Source organism: Myxocyprinus asiaticus, chromosome 39, assembly GCF_019703515.2.
Source record: "Myxocyprinus asiaticus isolate MX2 ecotype Aquarium Trade chromosome 39, UBuf_Myxa_2, whole genome shotgun sequence".
Lineage (NCBI taxonomy): Eukaryota > Metazoa > Chordata > Actinopteri > Cypriniformes > Catostomidae > Myxocyprinus > Myxocyprinus asiaticus.
The window spans coordinates 28,961,054-28,986,603 of record NC_059382.1 but is presented as its reverse complement, the minus strand read 5'-3'; the positions used below and the strand labels follow the sequence as shown (position 1 = coordinate 28,986,603).

Genomic DNA, 25,550 nt, shown 5'->3' with positions numbered 1-25,550 from the left:
CTGCTGAAACACTTTTACTGTAACGCATCATTTGAAAAACTATACATTTTAACTCTTGTATTTCAGACTCACCTACATTTACACACTTATTCCAATGTGTTTAGCTTCCACGGTATCTCACCTCATAGAATGTTAAATTTTAGACTCTGAAGTATGCGGTTCGAGACAAGTCAAATACGCAAACTGACACGTGAGAGGAAAGTGTCATAGACGCGACATTAGATGATGTGGTTGCTTCAGAAAATGTGCTTTTCATTTCTCATTTTGTTTTTGGACACTCGGTTAGGTTTAGGTTAAAGTTTTAGGTTACATGCATTTTACTCATTAAAACCTCCATCTAATATTCACCTTAAAAACTGATTATGACCCCATTTCACTTGGTTTTGGCACCCCCCCGCTGGACATTTTACTGGGAAACTGCAGCGAAACGTGTAATGAAGCACGTCGTTTTGCAAAAATGTTGCCATGCTCATGTAATGTTCATTAGATCAGGCTTGATTTGTGAGCAAATCATTCTTGGGGTCATTTCTTTTCAGTAAACTGGTTGAACCGGTTCACAGTTGTTCTGAATGATTCATTAGCGAATAGGTCTGAATCTATTAAATCGTTTTCCACTAATCTCAAATGACTGGAAAGATCATGGAAAATAATAGAAATTGATTGGCCAAAACGTGTGGGGAAACCTGCATTACATTTGCTTTGGTTTTTCACTGTTGTTCTCTGTACTTTGAACTAGCAGTGTCTAAATACAGTCTAGCAATGTGACTCTCTAAACTGTGAACAATTGTTTGATGTGTGTGTCATCCAGGAGCTGATTCAGAATGCAGAGGATGCTGGAGCCACAGAGGTCAAGTTCATGTATGACGAGACTGAGTATGGAGTGGAATCGCTATGGTCACATGATATGGCTCAATATCAGGGTAATACAAATATGCTGATCTAAGCTAATTTAATTTACATAATACCTGGGCAATATGAGTAGTTAAACCTGTTTTGTTATTGTCTTTCACAGGAACTGCTTTGTATGTCTATAATGATGCGGTCTTCACCACAGAGGACTGGAATGGTATTCAGGAGATTGCACGCAGTAGAAAAAGAGAAGACCCTTTGAAAGTGGGAAGATTTGGTATTGGATTTAACTCTGTCTACCACATAACAGGTGAGATTTTTAACGTCTCAAGAGTATACAACTATATTTAATTGTTTTTCAAACGTAAGTTCTAGTAGGTTTTATTGAGTAGACAAACTAAGGGTGCTTTCACACTAGCACTTTTGGTGCACACCCGAGTTCGAATGACATCAAAGTTCAGTTTGTTTGGGTTGTGTGAACGCTGTTTTCCGAACTTGGGTGCGCACCCACGAACCGCACCCGAGTCCACTTGAAAAGGTGGTCTGGGGTACGGTTCATGTGAACTCTGGTACGGTTCACTGCTGATATGAATGCAATCATACCGAATCGCGGAAGTGAACCGCTATTGATGATGTATAATTTCACCTTTGCAGGCTCCCGATCGCAAATATAATAGTTTAATGCATTTCTCATACCAGCTTGTGTCCAAATAAATCCCCTTCAGAGCAGCTGACATTCTTCACATCTCTTGCAACGCATCCACGGGCTAGTGGCAGAAAAACGCTAATATTCTTCAGATCATTGCACATTCATTGCATCCGTGGCAGACGAACATAACTGTCATTTTGTGCATGTAAAGTTTTGGTCATAAATACAAAGAGATGAATACTTGAATAACACAGCAAAGCTGATGTCTTCTTGAGTTGTTGCCTAGTTACAGTAGTAAAGAGCTGCCGCTTGTACTCTCGTTGATGCATAATCGAACTGCGGTTCGGACCCAAATAATATGATGTGAACAGAGACCAGCAGGGAGAAGGGGGAGGAAATGAACTCTGGTTCGGTCCAAGCAGTCTAACCAAGTGTGAAAACACCCTAAAGGACACAATGAAATAATAGGGCCTCGCTTTCATGTAGTGTGTCCATAAGTTTGTATTTGGACACTTAAGCCATACTTAAAAATGTATCAGTATTATTAGAGAACAAAATATCAAGTGTCATTAATTCAAAAGAAAAATCACACAAGCAAACTTTTAAAGTAAACATTTGACCAAAAGACATTTGTTAGGTTTTGCATGATAATATAGACTATACACTTTCTGAATGTCAATCTGGAAGATATCAGTAGTTGATGTGAAGAAGTACATCACACAATTACATAAAATAATATAGCCACTAAAATTTGACTTGGCCGTTGATGGCAAGGTAAAGTGAAGTTAGTTTTAAGAAAAGGTCTACCATCATTTGTTTGCGAATGCCACTTGGTTTGATATTTTGTTTTCTAATGCAATGACATACTTTTACGTTTTTTTAATTTTTTAAATTAATTTATGTGTGTCCATATACTTTCTAAAGCCTACGTACACTACACATACAGTATACTGTAAATCAGTTCACAAATGTTAATATATAATTCATTATGATCCAAAAAATAGAACTCTTTTTAAAAAATATTGTACATATTAATGTATTAAACCATTTTGTTTTTTAATTCCATCTTTTTGTAGATGTTCCTAGTATTTTCAGTGGGGATCAAATTGCAATGCTGGATCCTCATCAGATGTTATTTGGAGTCCATGAGTCAGGACAGTGCTGGAATTTGAAGTCTGATATAAAGGAGATAACTGAGCTCAATGATCAATTTGCCCCTTATTTTGGCCTGTTTGGTGGCTCGGAGAAAACCATTCAAGATGGCAACTTTCCGGGAACGCTCTTTCGTTTTCCACTCCGCATGAAACCCTCACAATTAAGCAAAAACATTTACAATAAAGAGAAGGTTTTGGAGCTTTTCGAATCCTTCAAAGTGGACGCAGACACCGTGCTGCTCTTCCTCAAGAGTGTCCAGAAGGTCTCTCTGCATGTACGTGAGTCAGATGGCACAGAGCGGATGCTTTTCGAGGTCACGGCAAGTGATAGCCAAGAGGATAAGATGGAGCGGCCCAACTCTCTAAATACCCTAGGGCAGGCTATAGATAGCTACATTAATGGCATACTGAGCAGTTCAGTCACCTGTGCCACCTACCAACTTTCCATTGAAGTGCAGGATGAAACTGCCAAAGAGACCCAGAAGACCACCTGGTTGGTTTGTAATGGCGTGGGAGGACGGGGCATGTGTGCTGAACTCGATTCTCTTGCTGATGATCTCAGGTTCATCCCAACCATTGGTATTGCTTTGCCCCTCAGCCTTATTGATGAGGACAAGGGGGCAACCTCCAGCTTCTCAGGACGTGCTTTTTGTTTCCTCCCTCTGCCCCTTGGAGAAGAGAGCTTGACAGGGTTACCAGTCCACGTCAGTGGCTTCTTTGGCCTGACGGACAACCGTAGGAGCATCAAATGGAGAGAGGTGGACCAGTGGAGGGACCCAGCAGCTCTTTGGAATGAGCTTCTCATAGTCACAGTGATCCCAAGGGCTTACTTCACCCTCATCATGGAGACCATCAGGAGAATCCAAACCAAGAAGGATCAAGAAGATTTCCCCCTGTCACCCAGAGGTATCTACAGAGCCTGGCCTGATCCAAACAGAATTCGACCACGGTGGAAACTTATTCTAGAACCTCTCTTCAATGACTTGCTTCAACAACCGGTCATCTGCTCATTCAGTGGCAGCTGGGTCCAAGTGGAGGAGTCGGTGTTCTCAGACTTGGACTCGAGTGTGGACACTACAGAGACAGTAATCAAATACCTCCAGAGCTCAGGGATGATGCTGGCTCAGGTGCCAGCCTACATCGATGCAGTATTGACAATGTTTGTCATGAAGTCAGGTAGCCTGAGGAGAGTAACCCCTGCTTTTGTGCGACAGACTCTGAGGAAATGTCGCCATAAAGGGTCATCCAGTGAAAAGCTGCTCCTGTTGGAGTTTATCCTTAGCGATGCCTGCTACAATGACCTCATCGGACTGGAGCTTCTACCTTTGCAGGATGAGACATTTGCTGTGTTCTCCTCTTCCGTGAATGATAAAGATGCTGTATACATTGCCTCGCAGGAGTATCCAAGGTGTGGAGTTCAACAACGTTTTTTTTTAAACACTTATATTGGCATTCTTGACATTGTTATGGACCATTCTATGATTGTCACAATACAAACATTTTAGTAGTCAATACCGGTCCCAGTTAAATTTCTTGATTCTTACACCCTGTCTACACCGGGCGCATCCGTTGACGCTGCGCAATGCACTGCAACGGCTTGAGGCTGTCTTCACTTGGCACGTCGACATGAACATTCTAAACCATTGTGTAGTAGCGGCAGTGCGTGCAGCGCAAAATAGAACGGGACACCCGTTTATTGTCGGTGCGATGGATCGGCGACAGCATCATTGATTATAATGGAGTTCTATTACTTTTGACGCAACACGATGCGCCGCTCGCGTCTGCTGTAGACGGGGGCAGTTCATCCGAAAATAAAAATTCTCTCATCATTTACTCACCCTCATGCCATCCCATATGTGTATGACTTTCTTCACCAAACACAACTTAAGATTTTTAAAAGATTATTGCAGCTCTGTTGGTCCATACAATGTAAGTTAATGGTGACCAGAACTTTGAAGACCCAAAAAGCAGTATAAAAGTAATCCATAAGACTCCAGTGGTTAAATCCATATCTTCTGAAGTGATGTGACATGTGTTGGTGAGAAATAGATAAATATTTATGTCCTTTTTTAACTGTAAATCTAAACTTTCACCTATTCAGCCACCTACTGGTTGGGGCTGGTACAAGGTGCAGATTGATAGTAAAAAAGGACTTAAATATTGATCTGTTTCTCACACACACCTGTCATATTTCTTCAGAAGATATGGATTTAACCACTTGATTTTTATGGATTACTTTTATGTCTTCTATATAACAGAGTTCTTGTCACCATTCACTTGCATTGTATGGATGCACAGAGCTGAAATATTCTAAACATCTTCATTTGTGTTCTGTAGAAGAAGGAAAGTCATACACATCTGGGATGGCATGAGGGTGAGTAAATGATGAGAGAATCTTAATTTTTGGGCGAACTCTCCCTTTAATACCGGTTTCATTACCTGGAAAAAAATAATGTGTTATTAAACTCTCTTTTATTTAAAGTAGTTATTCAGTTACTTACAATTACAATTATTATGTAACAAAGAAAACCAATAGAATAAATAAAAACAAGAGAACAAAGATATAAATTATGTAAAGTTTTTCATCTTACAAACAGTATCAAATATTCAATGAGGCATTCATAAAAATAAAAAAAAAGCCTAAAGAAATCAGTCAAAATCAAAAATAAAATACAAGTACTTAAATTACTGTATTATATTACAAAAGGTAAAAAAGAATGGCAAACTCAAAACATAAGATCACCATCATCGTCATTTATTACACCTAGCTTGACCACGGTGACAGCACTCAGATACCGAATAGAGTTTGTTCTCAGTACTACTGTAGAAAGACTTATTTTAGTATGGACTTTGTACCAAAGTATTGTTCATTTTGACATCCCTAGTTCATTCATGGTATTATATCATTGAAATGATATCATCAAAATGTGTACTGTTATTTTCCATGTGTACTGTTCCAAAGTTCAACCACCATCATTTGAATGGCAATAGAGTACAGTATGTGATAAGCCTATATGATTTTTCTTCCTAGGTCCCTTTATCCAGGACTGGAGGGAAGATTTGTGCTTGAAAGCATTGCCCCACATGTCATGACCAGCCTGAAAGAAGCAGCCAGAAGCAGAGGTAAATACCTACAGCTCATAATTGTGCTCTTTTATTAAGGATATATAGAACATCTGCTTTCAATGACCTTCTTCTGTGGTAACACTTGCTTATTTTGCTGCAGGGAGTAACACTTTTAAGCTTCATGCTTGCTATTACTGCTGTCATATTCTTGAGTTACTCTTCATGTATTCAGAAAAGGATTGAGCCCTCTCAGTGACATAAGCAGGTTTAAAAACTTTAATCTGAGACATCATTTTTAGTATGATTGAGAGAAGACAAAGTACATTATTGGGATCACAACCTCTTGTATATTTATTATTTTTAAAGGTGGGATTGCAATTTTTGTCATAGCTTTTTGTTCGGGTTACGGTTAGGTGTGTTGGCCAGTTCAGGAATTGTAGTTAACAGTCAACATTATGGTTGTTGAGTTTTATATAGTGTATTACATTCTTTCAAATTAAAAGTGCTACTCTCTGTTAGATACAATAGTAGTTATTGGGTTTATTTATATGAAGGTGGTGTTAGGGTTAAACCTACTGTAATGTAATACTAAATATATAAGTTTGTCATGGAATAAATATCTTCCACATTGTAGCCATACACATAACAAATACACAGGTACATAAAGGTAATATGCAAAACTTATATGATAGTTACAATCAACTTGCAGTATTGCCAAAATATGCATCAATGGAATATCTATTATTATTTCAGGGTTCCCGCGGGTCCTTAAAATGTCTTGAGTTCAGTTTCCCAAAATTTAAGGTCATAAAAAGTCTTAAGTATCTTAAATGATGCAACAAAAGTCTTCATTTTTATGTAATAAGGAATCGTGATATGACCTAATGTGATTATCAAACTTCAAAAGAATCCATTTTAATTAAATAAATGCATGCGCTGCGTCCTTCAGAGTGAAAATGTGGCACTGTTGTATTTTCTTCAAGCACGCAGGGGTTGTGTTTGTTTGCAGCGATTGCAGAGCAGTTCAAAATCATTAGGCCATATCAGAAATTTATGACACTATCACTAAAGATGAACTGTTGATGATGATGATGATGATATAGTGTTGATGAAATATGACAATGTTTACTTTTAATTGTGTATACTGTAATACGTTGTAGATTATTGTAGGAGTGCACATTTTATATCCCTTATCTGTTTGAATGAGCATCTGGAAGCAGTGAAGCGCAAACATTTCAAAATAAGAGTCCCCGGTGTATTTCAGAGTTAAAGTGCCTTTAAAGTTATAAGTTCCATGCTATGAATCAAATCTGAGATCCTAACAGTGCTAAATATATACATTTTTAGGTGGTAATAGGTTTCAGTGGCATGCACAGAAAGGGTGCTGCAGGGGCGCCTTCGAGAAAAGATTTGTTTCCTCGCCTTCGTTTGAAACATGCTTTTGAGAGGTGTAATCTTCCTGCAGCGGTGCCCTTCAAGGGAGCAAAAATAGAGTTTGGAATTTGCCCCGGAACATCGAAGTGGCATTGCCTCAGAAGAGTAACAGGTCAGATAAAGAGTCCACTCTATGTATTGTAGTGTACATTCATCAAAAGAATAAAACTCGATTGGTTTTCCAACATCGCGTACAACTCTCATTTCCGACATTCCTTAGTATTAATGCCAGAATTTAAAAAAATAAAATTTTATATATATATATATATATATATATATTATAATCAGTGCCCTTTTTTATCCTTCCGCCCCTGTCCCTGCTGAGGTCTGTGCACACAACTGATAGGTTTTTATATTCACAAAGGTTTATGTTTTAAATAATTCTAACCAGCCATCTTAGCTGTTATCAACTTTATATTGGATTTGTATAAAATGTTTTTTACTTTTCAAAACTCTTGTAAAAAAAACAACAAAAAAACAAAGGAGAAATGTTACCTATCATCCAGCTATGCATTTTCCCTTATTTTTGCCTTATTAATTTCCTTTACGACTGTTCACTGTGTCTGTGGGAAAAACAGCAAGTAAATTTCAATTGAAGTTGAATGCATTAAGGCATTCAAGGAAAGGTATTTTAGGCATGTCACTAATACACCTCATAACAGCTCATAACATCACCTTTTTTCCATGAGATTCACAATCTGCCATCTTGTCCATATTGGTGTGGCTGAAAGCCCAACATCTAATCAGAAACATAAGACATTACTACACAGCACAACAAAAAGGGGATAAGAGGTTAGATGATTTGTACAAAATAGTCTAGAGGTGAAGCTCTGTAGTCTGGTATGTACCGTTAAACAAGACGTACACGCAGGACACATTCAAGTTCAAAAACCAATACGGAACGCAACGAAGTAGAACAGAACACAGCAGTCTTTTGACGCATCTGTAACGTGACGCTGATGACGCGAGTCGGCGATAACTGCGAGACGCTCATTATTTGAGTAAACACTACAGCATATACTGCACACTCTTAACACATAAAATGCCATTTTTAATATTTGTTTTAAAAATATTTGTATTTAAATGGTGCCTCTTTTTTTAGGAAATAATTGTTTTGGTGTTTGAAAAGACAGTCAGGTACTTTTACGTATAACAGCAGTGTTCATATATGTTATTACAGTTATACATCAGTGTGTCCTCCAGTGTATCCTGTAGGATACTATTTTATTCCTGCAGGAAATAAGCAGGTGTCCTGCAGGATCGATTAAACCTTTTAGAACCTTATTTTATTCCTGCAGGAGGTTTTCAGTTGTCCTGTAGAAATGACAAAATCCTGCAGGATTTTTCTCCTGTGCAGGAAGTGTGCTGGCTATTCCTGCATGTCATTGTGGTTTTTAAAGTTCCATTCTAAAACCTGTAGGAATATCCTGCACAGTTTGTCCATGTGTCCTGCAGGATTTCATAATTCCTGCAGGATACCTGCAAACATCCTGCAGATAAAATGAAAATCCTGCAGGATTCCTGTAGGGGTTTTTTTGTAAGGGAATTTGAATGTTATATATGTGGAAAACATGTCTTGAGTATTTTAAACTTGCATATAGCCTACCCTGTTTTACTGATAAGCAATGTTAAGGCCATGTTGAATGTGTGCCCCTGCCTGTTTAACTAAGAGTCTGTGATGCATTATTTATTTTGAGATAGTGGTGGTTTGTTTTGGTATGGGGATACGGTATTAATTTTATTTATAATTTAGTTCAGGTCTTAAAAAGTCTTAAATTTGATTGCAGCAACCCTGTATTTTCTTTATCATTTTATGTTTATTTATTTAAACTGTTTTTTACCTTTATGCTGATGTTTGAATTTGATCTCCAGTTCAACAATACCTTTGGGGCTTTTCAGGTAAGTGCACCATAGAGTTGCCATAGCTTTCCTGGATTTCACTGTTTAATCACTAACATCCCTTTTATGTGAATGATCCAATAACCCAATTTCTGAAGAATAAATACTAATGATTTAAATATTCTGAAATGCATGGATGATAATCACTTAAATGTTTGAGAGACTCCACAAACTTCTAACTTTGGTAAGTTGAAAAGCTTCCATTTTAGATATGCGCACTGCATCATTTCATGATAATTGAGCAGTCAAATAATTAATTTAGTGTGATTTAATTATATATAAATAATGTGTAAAACAAATAAAAATTGTGTGTGTGTGTGTGTAAAATATATATATATATTGAATATGTTTGTGCATGTATTCTACGATGCCAGCGTATTAATATTTTTTTCAGAATATTGATTATCTGAAAGAACCACAAACCGGTTCTTTCGGACGGTTCGTTTCAATGAACTGGTTCAAAAAATGATTCAACAGTTAATTTACGTCATCACGTAATGACGTCACTATATATAATACTAATACGCTGGCATCGAAGAATACACGCACAAACACATTCAATTATATATATATATATATATATATATATATATATATATATATATATATACGCATACGTAAATTCCGTAATAAAAGTACAGATCGTCCTACTATGCGAGCAATTCAAGCTTGAAGTACATCTATTTTTACGAGCTGCATCAATAGGTGGCAGCGTACCTCAAACCTCATAAGCAGCGCAGCCACAGAATGAGAACTAGTGATGGGAAGTCCGATTCTTTTCCACGAACCAGTTCTTTCTGACGGTTCATTTCAGTGAACTGGTTCAAAAAACGATTCACCAGTTCATTTACGTTCTAATACGCTGGCATCGTAGAATACACGCACAAACACATTCAATAAAGCCATATGTAAGGGCATATTGCTGATTATAACATTTTATTTAATTAAGTTATAATAATAAGGGTGTTTATTATCATCAGTGTTTCATTCAGTGATCTTACAATACATCCTACATTAAAGTTTTGCACATAAAGCACCCAATACTGACACTGATATACAAATGCGGATGTTCTACTCATGTTTAAAGCATAAAAAGTGATTAAACTAGTCTTGATCAACTCACCCTTTTTTACACAAACCATGATCCAGCTCATCACAACTTCAGATATAATCTGCATGCACAGTACTCAATAGAAAAATGTGTTTACATCTCTTGACTGAAACATTTCGCCCCCTTATTCAAGTCCTCGGATCACGCATGCTCATCAGCTGCTCACTGATGTCCGAAAGAGGCGATTCTCAGTTCAGTGTACTGGTGACTCGCAAACTGCTGTGATTGACTCAATGTACTGCTGACGTGAGAGCTGCTGTTCTCGGATCATTGTACTGTTGACTTGAGAACTGCTGTCCTCGGATCATTGTACTGTTGAGTCGAGAGCTGTTGCGACAGAGCGTTCAGTCCGATTAGTGAACTAGAGTTGGCAAAAGCATATATTACCAGTTCTAGGATCATATTAATCCTGTTTATCGTCTTAATTCGATTTGGAGTGTCAGGCACATCCGAGAAACAGGTTAAGATAGAGTTACTTGTGGATCAGTATTGACTCGCGACACGAACTGTTTCAAACGATTCAGTCCGATTTGGTGAACTAGTTCAACTCGTTTACTAAAAAGAACCGGTTCAAAAGAACGATTTGTTCACAAACTGGACATCACTAATGAGAACTGCAAGGAGGAAGCATAACAGGTGGGTGAAGCACTACAGAATATAGGAATCTTAAAGCGCAATTTCAAAGTTTCCACTACTTTTTACTTGAAAGCATCATAAAAATGTGGAGTTTATGATGCTGAATACTAGTGAGACACGTCCGTCTGAGCCCGCAAATGTACATACAGCGACAACTAAAAATAGCTCTGACGGAACTGAAGAACTTGTACTGTGAGAACAGATTGCTGTCAACTGTAGGCTTGTTTAATGATATTAGAATAAAACAAACAATATTTGAGTTCTTAAGCCATTTTTTTTGTCTTGTCTAATTAATACTTTATTCATCTGCCACAATAATGCAATTTATTTCAGTTGAATTTCAATCTGTATTATATATTTATTGTTAGCCCTACATAATATTTGAATTATCATGCATTATTTATATGAATTATCTTTATTTGGGGGCCTTTCTCAGCAAATAATGATGTATGCAATTAATTGTTATTAATTTAATTAATTAATTGGCATGTCATGTTATTAATTTCAGTTTTTATTTTTTATATCGATTGACTGCACTAATTAGTATGCATGCAGCTTTTATGACCTCATTTTAACTGAGACACTACATGCAATATTTGTACCTTTAAAAATTGTAATGTTAAAAAAAAAAAATCTAACTTAACCCCCCTTTAGAATTGTATTTTCTAAGTACAGTAGTAATGTAGGATTTCTTGCATGTTAGCCATATTAATATCTCATCTATCTATCTGTCTGTCTATCTATCTCTATCTCTATCTCTCTATCTCTCTCTCACATTGATTGTAAATGCTTGGAATATCAAAAATATTTGTACCTAATTTTCCTAAAAGCTATCTATGATTGTCACCTATGATTGTGTTTGAGTATTTGTAGTGTAGTTTGAAAATTATTTTAGTACCTTATAGAATACAGTCCAAAAGTCTGAGTCCACATTAATTATCAAGATTTTTTTATTATGACATAAAATTAAGAAAACACATTTCAAATTCTGCACTATTTTTAGGTCACTAATCAAATGTAATACATTTTGTGATATAACCATGTTAACAACTTTGTACAAAAGGTCGGATTTCCATCCATTGAAGATGCTCTTTGCAACACTTTCAAATCATGCTGGAATTACACAGATCATTGGGTTTTACACAAATTTGAGGAGTCCATGCCAGCTTGAGTGCATGCTGTCATGAAAGCAAAAGGGGATACAGTATATAAATTCTGAAATTCATATTAGTTTTTCAATTTATCTTTAATTCAAATTGTTATGCTGATAACATCATTTAAAATGAGAACTTGTGTTAAATTAGAATGCAAAATGGAATCATTTTCACTAGTGATCTTAGACTGAACCCCACTGTACTGTACATTCTCTTATTTTTAAAAACCAAGTACATGCATTAGGTTTTGTGTTTGTGCTTTCAGGGAGGCCTTGCACTCAGGTTCAAGTACTAACCCCGGAGAGATCAGCACGCCTAATTAAAGAAGTCCTTACTACAGCCTGGCCCTCTAGAGATTTTGCTGTACAGTGGAATCCTGGTGATCAAGAGAAGAGGCACCCCTCAGTATCTTGGCTAACAATGGTTTGGAAGCACCTCTACATTAACTTTGCAGATGACCTTAATGTCTTTGAAGATATGCCTTTAATTCCAAATGTGCCACTGACTGACACCTTGGATTCTTTAGAACTGCTGCGTCTCAAAACTCCGTCTCCCATCATTCTTGTGAATGAGGAAGAGGGTTCTCCCTCTGAAAACCTATTTGAAGTTATGAAGAAGCTTGGCTGTGTTATCTTAAAGCAACTTGATCCATGTTTGCAACATCCACTCCTGAAAAATTACATTCATCAGTCATCCCCAAGCAATCTACTGCAAATTATGGACAGGTGCTCATCTCAGAGATTAGCAAACCAGGTTTCATCACTCTCTTTCAGTCAGAAGATTACACTCCGAGGCTTTTTAGCTGGTCTTACTGATGTCACAGAAAAGGAGAAATGCATCATCCTTGAGGTTCCCATCTTTGACCAAGTTGGGCAGAAATCAAAGACAGACCCTTCTCCATTTACCTCATTGAAAGGAGCCAGAGTATTACATCATACTGCCAAGCATCCACTTGATGTGAAATTGTCCATAAATATAATTGAAAGCAGTGATGAGGCAACTATCCGTCTGATAAAACTGTTGAACATTGAGCAAGTGAACAGCACTGAATGCCTAAAGGTGATCATTCATGACATTGAGAGAGGATTCTACACCAAAGAGGAAGTCACAAAAATCATGCTCTGGGCCCTCACACATTTGTCTTTTCTAAAGAATGAAAACAAGGCAGTAATTAGTTGGCTTTCTCCTTTGAAGTTTATTCATACTTCTTCAGAAAAACCCCATTCACCGACAGACTTTTTTGATCCCGAGTTGGAGATTTTGCAGAACCTCTTCTTCATGGAAGAGAAGACAAGGTTTCCCCCAAATGACTATACTTCATCTCCCGATGTCCTTCATTCTCTGAGACAACTGGGGCTGAAAAATGAGGTGCAACTTAGTGAAAAGGATGTACTTCAGGTTGCCAGGAAAATTGAGGACTTGCTAGGGAGTAGCGCACCAGAATGGGATCCCATTGTAATGAAGGCAAAAACACTCCTAACTATACTGAACAAACAGACCAAGTTGGTGAAGTCCTCAGAGGTTCAGGCAACTCTGCAAAAATTAAAATGGGTACCTGTTTGCAAAGACAGACCTCTTAATTACCCCAAGTCTCTTGTTTGGAGAGGTGATACCTGCAATATTTCCTCTCTTTCTGAAATGTGTGATATATCTCATGCTGTGCTTGTTGGTTCTTCTGTTGCCATGGTGGAACGTACCTCTGCTGGCATGAAAAAAGCCTTGAAGTTATCCTTAGAGCCTCAGTTTGATCAAGTGCTGGAGCATTTGAAAGCAGTAAATGATTGGCACAGATCCCAGGCATTCAGCACCGAGGACTGGTATCAGTTTCAGCAGATCTTGTTCGTAATCTATGAATTCATGCAAGCTCATTTGGAGGATGCAAGAGAGGCATTGAATTCTCTGCCCTTCAATTGGGTTTGGACAGGGAAAACATTTGCTTCCCCTGGGAGCACAGTTTTAAAGCCCATACCAGACTTGGATCTCCAGCCTTACTTGTACTCATTACCAAAGACCATTGCAAAATTCCACAAGCTTTTTAAGTTCTGTGGCTCTATTGAAGAAGTTGTACCCAGCCATGTGTTTGAAGTCATCAAAACAATCAGGCAAAGGTGTGAGCAGGAAATGACACAAGAGGAGAGCAAGCGTAATGTCCTACTCCTGATAAACATTTTACGGTGGCTATACAGCAGTCAAATATCAGTAGATTCTGACATGCTTGTACCCATCCTTTACCACAAAGATCCAAGCAAACTGGTCATGAAACCAATCCGTGAATGCACCTACTGTGATATCAAGGTAGAGGATTTGAATGACTTACTAGATGATGTCTCAGAGCCAATCATCCTTGTGCATTATGATATTCCAATGAAAACTGCTGAATGGTTGAGAGTCCCATGTTTGAGCACGAGATTGATAAACCCGGAGAACCTCGGGTTTGAGCAGTCAGGCCAAAGAGAACCTCTAACTGTGAGAATAAAGAACATTCTAGAGGAGTATCCATCAGTTGCGGATATTTTCAAAGAGCTTTTGCAAAATGCTGATGACGCAAATGCCACTGAGTGTAGTTTCCTGATTGACATGCGGAAGAATCTTGAAATCCGAGAGAATCTGCTCGACCCTGGCATGATTGTTTGCCATGGCCCAGCTTTGTGGTCCTTCAACAATTCTGTTTTCTCTGATACAGACTTCCTCAATATAACCAGGCTGGGTGGGTCTATGAAAAGATGCGAAGCAGACAAAGTCGGCAAATTTGGGCTGGGCTTCAACTCTGTTTATCATGTGACTGATATACCTATTATCATGAGTAGAGAATTCATGATTATGTTTGATCCAAACATCAATCACATTGGCAAACACATCAGAGACAAGTCAAATCCAGGCATCAAAATCAACTGGAGCAAACAGCAGAAGCGGCTTAGGAAGTTTCCTAATCAGTTTAGACCTTTCATCAATGTGTTTAACTGTCAGCTTCCTCTTTCACTAGAGTCCCCTTACAAGTATGATGGGACCCTCTTCAGACTTCCCTTCAGAACTGAGCAGGAAGCATCTGTAAGTGAAATCAGCAGCATTTACTACAATACCACTGACATCTACTCTCTTGTAGATGAATTCAGCATCTGTGGCCATCGGCTCATTCTGTTCACACAGCATGTTGGAACAATGGTCTTGAAATATTTGAAATGTGAGGAGCCAAACCCTGCTGCTGCACAAGATGTGGTCACAATAAACAAGAGTGTGTGGTCTTCCAAAGCAGCGTATGGACCCCTAAGTATTCTGAAATCTGCTGCCAAAGTCATGAAAAAAGTTGCAGCCACAAACAGAGTGCAAGCCGAAGTTCCAAAGTCTGGCTGCATCATCAGAATTGTTGTGGAGGAGTTCCATAATGTCTTCAGACGCATTGTTGATCTTCAGTCCCCACTCTTCAGAGGTTCTGAGGAGGACCCATCCTCATACTTTGAGATGGCAGCTAAAGGCACACAAACTAAGAGACTCACAGATGAAATGCCACAGAAGGGAGTGGAACATACAAACTGGCTTATCTGCTCGTGCATGGATGTGACAGAAGCTCTGAAGTTCTCTTTGAGTGATAGTGGAAAACGTCTTGGTCTGGTACCATGTGGAGGTATAGCTGTACTGCTCTCTGAAGAAGAAAATAGAAAATGGACTGTAAAGACAAGTGCAACACCAAATGGAGAAGTGTTCTGCTACTTACCCCTTAGGATCAAAACTGGCTTGCCTGTGCACATAAATGGTTGCTTTGCAGTCACATCAAATCGCAAAGAGTTATGGAAGACAGACACAAAAGGACAATGGAACTCCATTTTCATGAGACACGTGATTGTGAAAGCATACTTGGCTGCACTTAACATGCTGAGATCAATGGCAGAAAGTGGTGAATTATTAGACTACTGTTATTATGCAGCGTGGCCTGACCCTGGAGTTGTTCACAATGACTTCAATTTGATTTGTCAGGGAGTTTATCAAGAAATAGCCAAAGGTGTTGATGATGACAGCATAAAAGTCTTTTCCAATGGGAAAACCTGGGTGTCGATCAAGAATGTTCGGTTTTTGGATGACTCGTTGCTTTGCAGACCAGACATTGGATCTGCTGCCTTCAAGGTATTCTTGAAATACCTAAAAAAGTGTGGTTGCCAGGATCTCTGTGCTGTTGAGCTACCAGACTGGGTCAAGGAAGGCTTTGATGATGCTGGCTGTAAAGGGAAATTGATGGATAACACCGTGACAGAGACGCAGTTCTTCTCAGATGTGTTCTTCCCCCATATCCAAGGCATTGATCAGGAACTGCGTGACCCTCTAATGTATTATGTCCTCAATGAAAAACTAGAGTATTTTGCTTCCATACTGAGGGAGACTCCGTGCATTCCATGTTCAGGACCATCGCAGAAGCTTGTTTTGCCATCTCGACTCATACATCCAGAGGGCAGAGTAGCTAAACTGTACAACAGTGAAGATGGACGATTCCCTGAAGGAAGTTCGAGAGACTATGCAAATCCAGTATGCTTGGTGAAGTTAGAGCAGCTGGGAATGGTCAAGGATGATCTATCTTGGGAAGACTTGATTGAACGTGCCGAGTCTGTATTGGCTGTAAATGAAAACTGTCACACAGTTGCATGCCACAGGAGCAGTATAATCCTCAGTCTCATTGATGAAAAGCTCAAAATGAGAGATCCAGCAGCAAATCAGTATCTTGCCAAATTACAAGATATCAAGTTTCTCCCATTTTTGACGAAGCCTGCTGGATTTTCACTTCCATGGCATGGAAACAACTTTCCCCAATCTACCATGTTCTCTGCGAAAGAGCTTTTTACAACAGACCATCAGGACACTGTATGTTTAATGAAGCCCGTACTGAATGAGAATTCTTCCTCTTTTAAAGGATGTGGTCCTATCTCACTGGCTGTGAAAGACTTTCTTGGATTGATTAAAAAGCCATCTGTCACATTGGTCATCAGTCAGCTAAAGGAGCTCTCAAAATCCTTTGATGGCGTTACACTGTATCAGGAGAACATAACCAATGCTTGCTACAAATATCTCCATGAAGAGATGCTGCAGTCCAATTCTGTGAAAGAGGAAATCATGGAGAAGCTAAAAACATTTTGCTCAGTTCTAGTGGAGAACACATACGTTGAACCATCAAAAGTGGCATTTCATTTAAACTTTGATGCTGCTCCATATCTCTACCAACTTCCCAACAAGTACAGAAATAGTTGTCTGGAACTCTTTGAAAATGTGGGAGTTCAGCCGAGCTTTACTGTTGAAACATTCTCAGCAGTTTTACAGCTGATAAAGGATGAATGTGGGAGAAAGCCTCTTACTGAGGAGAACTTTCAACTGTCCCGTAGAATAATTAGTGAGGGAATATGGAGCTTGATCCGAGACAAAAATCAGGAATTCTGCCAAAGTAATTATGGTGAGATACTTCTTCCTGACATAAATTTCATACTACAACCATCAAAATCACTATGCTATAATGACTGTCCTTGGATTAAAGTCAGAGACACAACCATTAAATATTGCCATAGTAATATTCCAAGAGAGGTGGCAGTAAAATTGGGGACAGTTCCGAAACGACACAAAGCCTTGGAAAGATACGCCTCCAACATTTGCTTTACTACCCTGGGAAGTGAGTTTGGCCAAAAGGAGAAACTCACCAGCAGAATCAAAAGTATCCTCAATGCTTATCCATCAGAAAAAGATATGCTGAAAGAGCTCCTTCAGAATGCAGATGATGCAAAAGCCACAGAAATATACTTTGTATTTGATCCCAGGACCCACCCAACTGACAGAATCTTTGATGACAAATGGGTGCCCATGCAAGGCCCATCACTATGTGTGTACAACAATCAACCATTTACAGAGGATGATATTAGAGGGATCCAGAATCTCGGAAGGGGCACCAAGGAGGCAAATCCTGGCAAAACTGGGCAATATGGCATTGGATTTAACTCTGTGTATTACATTACTGACTGTCCGTCTTTTATCTCCAATAATGACATTCTCTGCATTTTTGATCCACATGCCCGTTATGCACCTGGAGCAACATCTGTCAGTCCAGGAAGAATGTTCAGAGATTTGGATTCTGACTTCAGATCCCAATTCTCTGATGTACTGAACTTATACTTAGGGAATAACTTCAAGCTGGAACACAGCACAATGTTCAGATTTCCCATACGAACTAGGGAAATGGCCAAAATCTCAGAGATTAGCTCAGCACCTGCTTCAGACAGAATGGTTCAAAACTTCCTCGATAAAATACGAACAGATGGTGCAGAACTTCTCATGTTTTTGAATCACATGGAGAAGATTTCAATATGTGAAATCGAGAATGGAACTGGAGATTTAAAAACTCTTTACTCAGTGACAGCAAAAATCACAGATGGTGATCGCCTAAAACGTAAGCAATTTCATGCTTCAGTTTTGGACAGTGTTTTCAAGAAAAAACAGCTGCCCCAAATTCCTGTTCAGCAGATTACATATACAATGGACATTGAGGATACAGATGATAATTCCACAACCTGGCTGATTTGCAACAGATCTGGATTCTCTGACATGGAGAAGGTATCTAAGAGTGTCATTTCAGCTCACAAAAATGGGGACATAACACTCTTTCCACGTGGTGGTGTTGCAGCATGCACTAGCCACAACTACAAAAAACCTCATAGGGCCTTCTGTTTTCTTCCTCTTTCTCTGGAGACTGGCCTTCCTTTCCATGTAAATGGCCATTTTGCTTTAGACTCTGCCAGAAGAAATCTGTGGAGGGATGACAATGGGGTTGGTGTGAGGAGTGACTGGAACAGTAACCTAATGAAAGCACTAATTGCCCCTACATGTGTAGAACTACTAATTCAACTAAAACGTTGGCTATTCCCAGGCCCTGACCCCACCATGACGATATTTCAAGGAACTCCAATCCACATTGTCAGGGATATTTTGAGAAAATTCTTGTCTTTCTTTCCAGTAAACAGGCTTGACATTCAACCAGACTGGTATTGTTTGGTAAAGGCAATCTACCATTGCATTCATTTGGACCTGAAAAGACTACTCCCTGTTCTTCGAGCGCCCCACATTGACAACACTGATATGCACTCTGCAATATACATCTCCTGGGTGAACACATCCACCTCAACCAGAGGTCGAGCATTCTTTGACAACTTACTGCAGGATGAGCTGCAGCATCTTAAAAACACAGATTACAACATAACCACACGAAAATCTGTGGCAGAAAATGTCTTCAGGATGAAGGCCATGCTCCTGGATGTTGGCTTCAACTTAATCTACAGCTGTGATGAGACAGCCAGTCTGTACTTCTGTCTGGAAGATGCTGAGATTCCAGTCAACTATGTGACACCTGAGGATGTTCGCAGTTTCCTTCTGACATTCTCATCCCTGGACACATCTTGCCAAGTTGGAAGACTACCATGTCGGCTGCAGCAGTCCAATTTCAAGCTCTTCCATGGTCTGAAACTGCTTGTAGACTACTGCTTTAAAGATGTGGAAGAAAATGACATAAACTTAGAGGGACTCCCACTGCTGATGACAATGGACAACATTCTGCAAGTGTTTGACTCCAGATATCCAAAGTTTCTGACCAATCATCATGAGCTAATTTCATCGAGGAAAGAGCTATTCATGCACACATTATACATAAGGTACAGCAGCATCCTTCTTAAAGCAGGTGTGGCAAAGATTTTTGACATAAGCAGTTTTGGAAATCTGCTGGGATCTGTACTTCCCCGAGAGTGCAGAACAAGGACCTCAGTGAAATGGAAGGAGAACTTTCCTTCTGAATCTTGGCTTAAGAGTGCATGGCACTTTATCAGTGAGCAACTTGCATCAAAAGATGACCAAGCAGAGATCAGGCCAAAATTTGAGACAGTTCTGGACATCTTGAAAGATTGGGCACTACTTCCTGGAATTAAATTCATGGTGTCAGGAAACAAATTAGTTGTGCCAGAGCATGATGTTTTGTTACCCCTAAGCCTAATATTTGCAGCCATCTTCCCAAATGGACAAAATGACAAAGTCTTTCTTACTCTGATGAAGGGAGGATGCTTTCAATTGGCTGCAAACAAAATATGTGCCAAAGAGAGTCCTATCTTGCCTCTACTGGCTCAGCACTCAGCAAATATAGATAATCCCTCCAGCATACTAAGAGCTCTTGAGTACATGATCCAGATATCAGCTTTCAAAACAGGAAGCTTGACAGACAAAGACTTTGAAGCACTATTGTTGTACTTCAACTGTAATTTGACAAATTTGACCCAGGTTGATGTACAATGTCTGAAACTGTTGCCTTGTTACAAAGCCGTCAGTGGCCGATACATCTCCATTGCAAACTTTGGGGTATGCTATGTTCTAACCAAAAGCATTCCATCTACTGACATTGAAAAGTGGGCACACAGTACACATTCTTCAGCCTTTCTTGCGGACAATCCACAGCTCAAAGAGCTCTACAGCTTTCTGGGGTGCACACCAATTGATGATCTTGAGGTGTACCTGAATCATCTCTTTCCAAAATTTGACATTTTATCACATGATGCCAAAACCCAACACATTATATATCTCAAGGAGAGATTACTGGCAATGGAGGAGCCAAGCAGTATCAAGGATCAGCTCTATGAGAAACTGGAAGGTCTGTCCTTCATTTATGACTCCACCAATAGGCTGAAACCTGCCAAAGCCTTCTTTGATCAAACAGTGAAAGTTTTTGAGGTAATGCTTCCACAAAAGGCCTTCATCCCCAGTGATTTCTTCCGCAAAATTGAGCGGGTATCAAAGCCAAAAAGTGGGACATCCTATTTACCCTCATGGATAACATTCCTACGCAACATTGGTCTGAAATATGTTGTGTCTCAACAGCAAGTTTTACAGTTTGTGAAAGAGATCAGCATCAAAGCTCATACAGAAAACTGGTCTAAGGAAAAAGTTCAGACCATTGTTGATATTCTCCTAAATCACATTTTCCATGAAAGAACAGATCTGTTTGATGGAGTGTTCCTCAAAGAACTCTCTATGATTCCATTCCTGTGTCCAGAGCGTGCACCAGCAGAACTTGTTCGCCTCCATACTCAGTACCAAGAAATGAATGGCACTCTCCCTCTAATTCGCTTCAATGGGTCTCAAGTAAATCCAAAGTTTAAACAAACTGATATCATGCAGTTGTTGTGGACATCTTGTCCTATTCTACCAGAGAGGGCCACTCCAGCAAGCATAAAGGACCAAGAAGGAAATACACTTACCAGCCAAGAGCAGCTTGATCTCATTTTGAGCATGTTAAACGTCAATGTGGACCCACCACTGGAAAAGGTCATCAGCAATTGCAAAAACATATGCAGCATCACTAACTTGGATGACGATACAGTCAAAACACGAAACAAGGTCTTGAGGAGCATTTATGAATTTCTTAATGCAGAAAAGCTTGAATTTCGCTTTCAGTTACGAGGAGTGGCCTTTGTTATGGTTGAGGAGGGTTGGAAGCTCCTTAAAACAGAGGAGGTTGTCATTAATTTGGACAATGAGTCTGACTTCAAACCTTACTTGTACAAACTTCCCCTTGAGCTTGGTACATTTCACCAATTGTTTAAACAGTTGGGAACTGAAGATGTTGTCTCAACTAAACAGTATGTTGAAGTTTTGGGTCGAATATACAGAAATTCTGAAGGCAAGCAGCTTGACCCTAATGAAATGAGAACAGTGAAAAGAACTGTCTCTGGGCTATTCAAAAGTATCCAGAACGATCCGGTACAGATCCGTAAAGACCTTGAGGAAGTTAGAGATTTGACATTTTACCTTCCGAGTAATGATGGACGATTGGCCAAATCAAACACTTTACTCTTCGATGATGCACCACACTACAAGAGCCGAATTCAGGGTAATGTTGGTGTTCAGATGCTTGTCGACATGAACCAGTGTTACCTAGGCAAAGACCATGCCTTCCACACAAAGCTGATCATGTTGCTTCCGCAGAAACTGAGGCCCAGGCTTCTGAGTAGTATCTTAGAGGAACAACTGGATGAAGAGTCTCCAAAAATGTGCCAATTTGGTGCCCTCTGCTCACTTCAGGGACGACTCCAGCTTCTCCTGTCATCAGAGCAGTTTATCACTGGACTAATTCGGATCATGAAACATGAGAATGAGAATGCATACATGGTGAATGAGGAAAAAGCAATACGGTTATGCAAAGCTCTGTGTGAGGGCTTAAAGGTATCTTGCTTTGAAAAACTACAAACAACATTGCGAGTAAAAGGCTGCACCCCAATTCCCTACAGCCGTAGTGAGACCCTCGCCTTTCTTAAAAGGTATGGAACAGCAGTTATTCACCTCTACATTCAGCATTCTGACAGCAAAGACATCAATTTCCTTCTTGCTTTGGCAATGACCCTCAAGTCAGCTACAGACAACCTGATTTCCGACACCTCCTATTTGATTGCTATGTTGGGATGCAACGACATCTACAGAATAACCGATAAACTTGACAATCTTGGTGTCAAGTATGACACAACAGAGCCCTCAAAGCTGGAGCTCCCACTTCCTGGTACACCCATACCTGCAGAGATACATCATTTACTGCTCATGGATCCAATGAATGTGTTCTACCCTGGCGAGTATGTGGGATACCTGGTAGATTCCGAAGGAGGTGATATTTTAGGCAATTATCAACCAACCTACACATATGCCATCATTGTTCAAGAAGTAGAACGAGAGGAGGAGGACAATCCAAGTGTCCTTGGCAAATGCTTTCAGATTGACATTGGGTACAGTGAGTACAAAATTGTAAGCTCTCTTGATTTGTACAAATTTTCCAGACAGGATGATAGCACCCATATTCGAGATGGCACACCAACTCCAACGAGCCCCTCAGAGGGTCAGTCCCCTCGTGCCAGAATGGTACCTCCCATATTTCCTGGAAAGGAAAGTCACAGGTCTACTCCAACTGAGTCGTCCCCAAAAAAGATAAAACTCGATGCATTACCCGGAATTCTAAAAGAAGTTACCTCCGTTATAGAACAAGCCTGGAAACTTCCTGAAACTGAACGCAAGAAGATTATTCGGCGGTTGTACTTGAAGTGGCACCCTGACAAAAATGCAGAGAATCTTAATATTGCCACAGAAGTCTTCAAGCATTTGCAAAAGGAGATTAGCAGGATGGAGAAGCAAACCCAGACAGAGCAGACCACTGATAGAGGATCAAGGAGACCTTACTCTGCATCTTCCACTCGATTCCAGTCAGAGAAATTCTCATTTCAGCGATTCTACACATCATGGAACCAAGAAGCAACAAGCCATAAGTCGGAAAAGCAGCAATCCCGAGAGCAGTTTACTAGCTATGCAGGCACATCTCACTCAAATCGTTTTTTTGTACCACCATCTTTCAAGTCTGTTGGGAACCCTGTGGAGGCTCGTCGGTGGCTAAGACAAGCAAGAGCCAACTTTTCTGCTGCAAGAAATGACCTTCACAAAAACGCTAATGAATGGGTATGTTTTAAATGCTACCTGGCAACAAAGCTTGCATTAATTGCTGCAGATTATGCAGTCAGAGGGAAATCAGACAAAGATGTGAAGCCCACAGCACTTGCACAAAAGGTAGAGGAGCATAACACCCAGCTAACAGGGCTGGCCAAGGATGTACACATCCTGGAGGGTTATGGTGTGGACAGCCTAAGAACTCGCTACCCTGACCTTTTGCCCTTCCCTCAGATTCCCAATGATAGGTATACTTCTGAAGTAGCAATGAGAGTAATGGAATGTACTGCTCGGATAATCATCAAACTTGAGACATTTGTCCAGCAAAAAATCTGAATGTTAACCCTCTTAAAGGGATAGTTCATGCAAAAATTAAATTTTTGTCAAGATTTTACCCTTATGTTGTTCCAAACCCGAATGGCTTTACTTTTCCTCGCTGGAACACAAGAGGAGCAGTTTTAAGGAATGTTGGTGCTGATCATTCTGCATAACATCTCCTTTTGTGTTTCACAGAAGAACAAAAGCCATATGGATTTGGAACAACATGGAAAAAAATTAGTGACATAATTTTTAGTTTTGGGGTAATTATCCCTTTATCTGTCACCATTAGTCCATGCAAAACACAAAAATAGATAAACCAATGGTGTTTGTACAATATAGACCAGTAAATACTGTATTATAATTTTTTTTTTTTTTTAAGTGAAAATTATGTCATTTCATTTGGACACTGCCATCTCTAATGCTGTGACCCATTCTTACTGTGTACATATTTGCTGCATTACTCTGAAATGCTGCCTGAGCCTAAAAATTGTACACTATTACTTATCATTAACATGCAACAGTGTACTGGACATAATGTGCAAAAGCTTATTGTTGTTCCTGTGTACATAAAGAATACCAAATGCTGCTTTTTTGTAATTTATTTTTTTATCTTTTCTAGAAAAGTATTTTTCCTGCCATAGTCAAGTTGACTGTATTGTGTTTTATTAGCATGAGTTTGCACTGCACTTTGATGCCAATAGAACTTGGGTGATTGCAGATAATTGAATGATCGAAAGCTGTAGCTATAATGTGCAATCTAACAGAAATCTAAAATCAATCTAATCAATCTAAAATCACCCCATAATTACTCTTTGGGTATACACTAGATATCATTCATATGCCGCCAGTTAGTCATTCTTAAATGAAAACACCAAGTTATATTGTGCATTCAAATAAAAAACATGTTTATTTAGCTGGCAAACCCATATGGGGATACTCTAATTTTTGTGTGACATTGTGAATTACATCCTAATATGTAATGTTACGGTGAGTTTGTGTTTACCAAAAATGAAATTAATCCCATAATTTCACAACCAGCTATGTCTCAACTGAACAATACATTTTTGATTGTTATCTAGGGGCACAACTGAACTTTTTTTTTTTTTTTTTTTTTAAATCTATTGTTAAATAAAAAATAATAGTAAAATAAATAAATAAAACATACCATTTAAAGGATATATTAGATGACACTCTAAATTAGATTTTCCTTAGAAACTTGCCTAAGTGCTGTGGCTGCACAAATCACACATAAATCATGCTTGGTTCCTTAGAAACATTGATCAAATATGTGTTTTCTATTATTTACAATGGAAACCAATTTTCCTCTATTGCTGAAAATTTTTGCATGAAGTTCTCTGAAATTTGTGTAAGAGGAACATATACAGTAGATTCATATGGTGCTCGATGTCAATAATTTTTTTTAATCTATTGTCTTTATTTAACTGTGACAAACTGAAATTAAAACTCTGCCTACTGTATTGTTTTGAAAAATACTTTTTGAAATGTGTCTTAATCTCACCTGATTCATGTCACATTAATGTCCTCCAAGACCCACAACCAGTAGGATAATTGTTTTGGACCTGTTTAAAAGATTTTAAGTTATATATAAGCTTTCAATCGTGGAATAAACTAATCAAGGCTGACTGCGAATAACTCATTTTTACAGTGACATTAGTAACTGAGAACCTCTGCTTTTGGTTATGCTACATTTACACCACTAGGTGTCATCGAATATAAACAGAGATTTTACTGATCACATGAGGGTGAGTAAATGATGACAGAAGTTTCATTTT

The 25,550-nt window shown here is 39.0% G+C and overlaps 1 protein-coding gene across 2 annotated transcripts in view; it reads left to right on the top strand.

Moving 5' to 3' along the window:
- Positions 1-25,387, top strand: part of LOC127430020 (sacsin-like) — a 41,028-nt gene extending 15,641 nt beyond the window's left edge. For both annotated transcript variants that reach the window (XM_051679425.1, XM_051679423.1), the window contains 6 exons: positions 809-920; positions 1,013-1,159; positions 2,575-4,060; positions 5,684-5,775; positions 9,025-9,051; positions 12,218-25,387. In XM_051679425.1, the coding sequence (XP_051535385.1) occupies positions 809-920; positions 1,013-1,159; positions 2,575-4,060; positions 5,684-5,775; positions 9,025-9,051; positions 12,218-23,772 (13,419 nt within the window). In that variant the 3' untranslated portion in view covers positions 23,773-25,387. The remainder of the gene's footprint in view (positions 1-808; positions 921-1,012; positions 1,160-2,574; positions 4,061-5,683; positions 5,776-9,024; positions 9,052-12,217) is intronic.
- Positions 25,388-25,550: the final 163 nt, after the last annotated feature.